The following is a 5,736-nucleotide window of genomic DNA, read 5'->3' as shown; positions in this document are numbered from 1 at the left end:
CTGGAACATGAGGACTGGAGACATGAGGACTGGAGACATGAGGACTGGAGACACCACTATCAGATAATGGATAGGGTCTGATTTTAAAAGTGGTAAGCGATTTATCTTGGGGACTAATCGGTCAAACAACATGATGGTGAAAATCCTGATCATAACCATTTAGCTGATGCTTCTGTGCATACTAACACATTTATATTTCATCTATAGAAAATAACAAAGAAGCGTAAAACATTTTTGGATTGCATTACGTATTTCTACAACTACAATTTACGTAAGAAGATAAGAAAAATAACAAGACTAGGCAACATGAACTAAATGAATGTTTCTCTGCTTCCAGGTTTTAACTGCAGAGACTTTAAAGACATTGCACCTGACCATGAAAAAGGTAGGTAAAACCCATTTATAAAACTATTATCTTTCAGTCTAGTAGTGTAAAGCCCTGATAAATCTATATTGTCCTCTTGACCACAACTTTATATAAGTCCAGTCATCAAAAATATATCAAGACAGGGATTTTATAGGATGATGCCATTTGCAGGTTTTCCCCTTTTCAATCTCTTAACAAAATCGATATGAAGCATCAACAATTTTTCATAATCTACTGTGAAAATAAATAAAGACAGTGTAACGATTGTTCTCCTCCTCGTCTGAGGAGGAGCAGGGATCGGACCAAAACGCAGCTTTTGTGGAATACATAATGAATTTATTTAAACAAGACGAACACGAAGCACACTTGATAAATGACAAAATAACAAAAACGACGTAGACCGACCTGGACATGAGAACTTACATAACACGAAGAACGCACGAACAGGAACAGACTAAACAAACGAAACAGTCCCGTGTGGTACATACACAGACACGGAAGACAATCACCCACAAACAAACGGTGTGAACAGCCTACCTTAATATGGTTCTCAATCAGAGGAAACGTAAAACACCTGCCCCTGATTGAGAACCATATCAGGCTAATTAACAATGAACCTAAACATAGAAACACATAACATAGAATGCCCACCCAGCTCACGTCCTGACCATACTAAACAAAGACAAAATAAAGGAAAATAAGGTCAGGAACGTGACAGACAGTCATATCTGCTCCCAATAATTGAATGGGTAAACGCAACACTACCCCACTACCCATTCAGTTATTGGTAGTATATATAGATTTTATTTCATTTTTTTCATAAGTGTACTATTCCTCTGCAACTTTTTTTGGAATGTCCGTCAACTCTTGCCTTTTACTGGAACATAATCTACTGTGACTGCAATCGCGGCTTCCATAGGAAATCCAAAACAACAGTCTAAAAACAAAAGTAAAGCTGTTGTAGTAGTTTTACATTAGAAGCAGCTTTCATCTTATTATCAGTGGCACCTGTCGTCTCTATCCAAGTCCCACCAGAGCAGGCCTACAGAGAGCTCAGGGGTCTCTTCCTGTCTGGGTCTGTGGAGTTGATGTCTCCCTTCCTATAGGTGGGATTATTTAGTAGAGGGAAGTGGATTCTATAGGCGACAGTCGTACTCACTCTGACTGACTCCTCTCTTCCTTCTATTCCCAGGGGTCCTGTGGCTGTGCATCACAGCTGAGTGTCTCTACCTCATCCTGCTGTTCACGGGTGGTGTACTCATGTGGTTAGAGCTGTGTCCTTGCCTCAGCGTCATGAACAAGCTGAAGCTCAACGCCTTTGCTGCCATGTTCACCGCCCTGTCAGGTAACACATCTGTGCCTGGGAATGATGTTCACAGTCATATTTATTTTTTAAAAAGTTCACCATTTGTCAAGTGAACAAGTCATCAAAGAATACTTTCATACAGTCACTCAAAGCTGATCATCAGCCATTGAGGAGTTGATTATCTCCCTGCATCCTTAACTATGAAGTCAGCTTCACAGAGGGGGCACACTAGTGAGTGGACATCCCCTGGCTCTGTTTCTCAATGACCAAAGGCCATGTCAACCTCCATGCCACGCTATCACACTAAGGCTGGCACTGGGCTGGTCAAATTGGATAGAGAGCCTACAGTAGACAGGCTTTGGGAGTCCCAGCTCCACAGTAGAGCAGAGGCCAGCGTGTCTGTGTGTAACACTACCCACCAAGGGGATTACATCATCTAATACCATGCATGCAACCCACTAACCATCCCAGGCAGGCAGAGGCTGGCCAGAGTGACCGTGGTTAGTCCATATCCTAAATGGATTATTTCAATTTTACAGATACGATATTCAGTACACTGCTGAATCTACTCTAAGTTTTCATCTTTTCAAAGACCATTTCCAAAGCTGATAGGAGGGGAATGAAGATGATGTTGAGAAAATGTATGTCAATCAGGAGTCATTTTAATGTAGATTCACTCACTGTATTGTCAATAATAGTTATTGTGTTGCTATCCATCTGTCAAACTGTATTGTGGGGGTAAGTAGGAGGGAATATACACGTTTAAAATGTGGTTTATGCACTATAGAATTTGTGGAATCCCTACAGTTAACTCTCCTTGGGTCTGTGGAACAAATATGAATGTGAATATGAATATGATTTTGTTAGCAGAAAAGCAGAGCAATAATAGTAGCAGGGTGGGATGGGAGCCTTGCTCAGGGAGGTACAGTTGTAGGGAAGCTAGCCTAGCTAAGTGATAACATAGCACGTAGAGCAGTGGTCTATGGTCTGTGTGTCCAATGCCTCTGGGGATTTGCTGGTTTCTGGACTAATCGGATTGGAGATGGGGCAGTGGTTTTGGGCCAAGACAAGGCCTACCCATAGGAGTACCCCCACCCCTCCCCTCCCACATTCCCCTGACCCCTCCTCTTGTTGTTAGGGCATTAATCCCAAGTAAAGCAGCTGTAGACGAGCAGAATGTTGGCAGAGAGATGGCCAAGAGGCAGCAGAGAAAGAGAGAGTAGAGGGAACACTGTGCTGTGGTGGGCTTTGATTCTTCATCATTCTCTCTTCTGTCATTGTTATGAAGGGGAATGGCTGCAACTGTATTAATGTAACCTATCAGCTTCCCCAGTAATACTATAAACTGAATATCCAGTGAATAAAGAAGCATGATCATGGTGAAAATGAATGGACTGATCTCAATGTTGTTCACACTAATACCTGTCCTCGTGCAAGGTTTTTAAAATAAGTGAAAGGTATCCAAACTGATAGCCCTCAATTCATAACGTGTACAATATTGCCACGTGTGGCTACTAATATCAATTGCAGATACAATTGTGTTGCTGTACTTATACCAGTGCTTTTGAAAGGTACAACCATTATACAAAAAATATATAGTCTCATATATTATCTCAGGTTTTCATTCACCAACTTTATTTGCGTTTTGTATTGTGTTGTGTCCCTCGGGATCCAGGCCTTTTGGGGATGGTTGCCCACATGATGTTCACCACGGCCTTTCAGCTGGCTGTGGCTATGGGTCCGGAGGACTGGAGGCCCAAGACCTGGGACTACAGCTGGTCCTACATGTATGTACGGACTAGGTCACTTACCGATACACTAGGTGCTGTACAATAGGAGTTGTCTCTGATTAAACTCTAATACCCAGCTATGTGATACTTGTGCAATTTTAAGCGACGCTAGCATTCTGAGGCCATGTACAGTAGCACAGTCATGATGGAGAGAGCATGCATGCTGAGGTTAATCACACCCTCTGTACTTCTTCTTCCCCCTCCCCAGCTTAGCATGGGGCTCCTTTGCCACCTGCATGGCTTCTGCGGTGACAGCACTGAACAGGTACACCAAGACCATCGTAGAGTTCAAGTACAAGCGGCGGAACATTGAGAAGAACCTGAGGATCAAGCAGAAGCTGCTGGAGATGGACCTGCCAGAGCAGATGTGSGACATGTACCTGACGGCTGTGCCTGCAAGGGGAGAAGGAAATGCTGGGCCTCTGGACCTCCCTGTCAATGGGCACAAACCCTCCACTGGAGCAGCCTATGTAATGGGCCTGGACAGCATGACAGAACCACAGGGAGAGGCCTACTGCTAAGACAGTGGTCACCAACCCTGGGCTTGCAGGGCCCCATTCCAATCCTGTTAGGATGTACCTTCCATCCTCCCTTCATTGAGGTTATGACTGCTCCAACATGATTGGATAGGTTCCAATTCAAAACACAAAGGGGAGGAAGAAAGGATACATTTTCACAGTATCAGAACAGGGCCTACGAGATCTATAAGGCTTTACAGGACCAGGCTTGGTGACCTCTTCATTAAAATGACCATAAATTGGCTCTCATATACAGGATCCCAAACTCACTGGACTATATAGGGCATAATGGATCCCATTGAGAAGATCATTACTAATATTATGGCTAAAGGAACATGGAGCTGACTGAATAAACAACACTTGTCCTCAACCTCCTCCTGTATGTTTCTAGAGCCAAGGCCATGACTATTCTTATCATTACTGTTATTCTGGAGCAGATGGTGAAGCTGTTTTTACAAGCTATGATAGTAGTTTTGTTGCCACATTCGGCATGGGGCTGCAAATATCAGCCAAGTCTAGTTTCCATATGGATGCTTGGTGTACAGATGGCTATTTCCAACACGTACAGTAGGTTACAACATGGTGCTTATGTTTATATGTGCTGTATGTAAGTTTGTGTTTGAGAGAAAGTTGGATCTTAATATTTGCTTCAGAATGTAATGAAGAAAAAGGCAGCARCCATAAACATACACAGGAAATGTATTGAGCACAAACTTTGTCAGAAATMAAGGACAATWCYGACTGTGAATCTGTCTATGATTCTTGGTAATATTGAGGAAATGGGTTTAAATGCCCCTCATAACTAGGGAATATTTAAATGAAAACCAACTGCAAACAACTACAGACTGAATGGATCAATGCAGCTGCCTTGAATTGTCTTGGATTTAAATTAAGGGATGCCATGACGTTTCTTATGGTAATACTTGCTCAATCTGACTACAGAAAAAAATGTGTATGACGATCATGACCACAAATCCAAATTTTTCCAAGTAGTTTACAGTACTTCGACAATACCGTCTAAGCCTCTGTTGGTGAAGGACTGCCATCTAGTGGAGTAAAGGGTAAGTTCACACTAGAGTTCTGAGGACTTGCTTTCCGACCGTGGATGTCGCTGTCACTTTCCTCTGTATGTCCATGGTGTTACACAGTAGGCCTATGGCATTACTCACGTTACTTCTTTCGGTTTAACTGTCACAAAATAAAGTGTGACTGTTTTGATTTGTTTGCCGATACAGGTTGCATGAGGACTTGAGTTACTCCAGATGACATCAGGACCGTCACAAAATACACCAATTCAAGCTTTGTCCTGTATCCTCTTCGTGCAGCCTGTGTTTTGAATGGTAACAATGATACCATCTTTTTTCCACCTCATTGTAGGCTCCCATCCTACCAGCCAAAGTCCTGCCCTGTCATCTGGTAGAAGCGCAGGTTGTGTGGCTGGTAGAACTGACGTAACCTGAGGATGACCTGAGGGTGGATGTCAGCATGTGGCCTGCCCTTGGTTATGCCCAGGCAGTGGGGCTTGCTGCTGCCCTCTGGCTTCTTCAGGCAGGGGAAACCCTTTGTCTTGTTGAAGTAGAAGTGTTTGTCTGTGATGATCCTCTGAAGGCCCAGAAAGTCTTGGACTCTYCCCAGCTCCCCTGCAGGGTCGCTCACCAGCCTCTCCCCATGGACAAAGTGGATCTGCTCCAAGGGGAAGTGGGCCAGCCACCTCTCCAGGTGCAGAGCATACAGGCCAATCCAGATGGGGCTCCA

General features: G+C 43.6%; 2 protein-coding genes across 2 annotated transcripts; one reads left to right on the top strand and one right to left on the bottom strand.

Moving 5' to 3' along the window:
- Positions 1–1,559: 1,559 nt before the first annotated feature.
- Positions 1,560–3,984, top strand: LOC112079870 (germ cell-specific gene 1-like protein; the record flags this gene model as incomplete). The annotated part of the gene is made up of 3 exons (XM_070442451.1): positions 1,560–1,712; positions 3,349–3,460; positions 3,672–3,984. Coding segments are annotated over 3 exons (578 nt in total), but the record flags the coding sequence as incomplete, so codon positions are not given.
- A 1,144-nt stretch (positions 3,985–5,128) lies between these two features.
- On the bottom strand, positions 5,129–5,733 carry LOC112079871 (heparan sulfate glucosamine 3-O-sulfotransferase 3B1-like; the record flags this gene model as incomplete). Its single annotated transcript, XM_024145682.2, has 1 exon — positions 5,129–5,733. A coding segment is annotated over one exon (366 nt), but the record flags the coding sequence as incomplete, so codon positions are not given.
- Positions 5,734–5,736: the final 3 nt, after the last annotated feature.

Source organism: Salvelinus sp. IW2-2015, unplaced genomic scaffold (genome assembly GCF_002910315.2).
Source record: "Salvelinus sp. IW2-2015 unplaced genomic scaffold, ASM291031v2 Un_scaffold9988, whole genome shotgun sequence".
Lineage (NCBI taxonomy): Eukaryota > Metazoa > Chordata > Actinopteri > Salmoniformes > Salmonidae > Salvelinus > Salvelinus sp. IW2-2015.
Note: the sequence above shows the minus strand (reverse complement) of the source record. Positions and strands in the feature narration are given on the sequence as shown.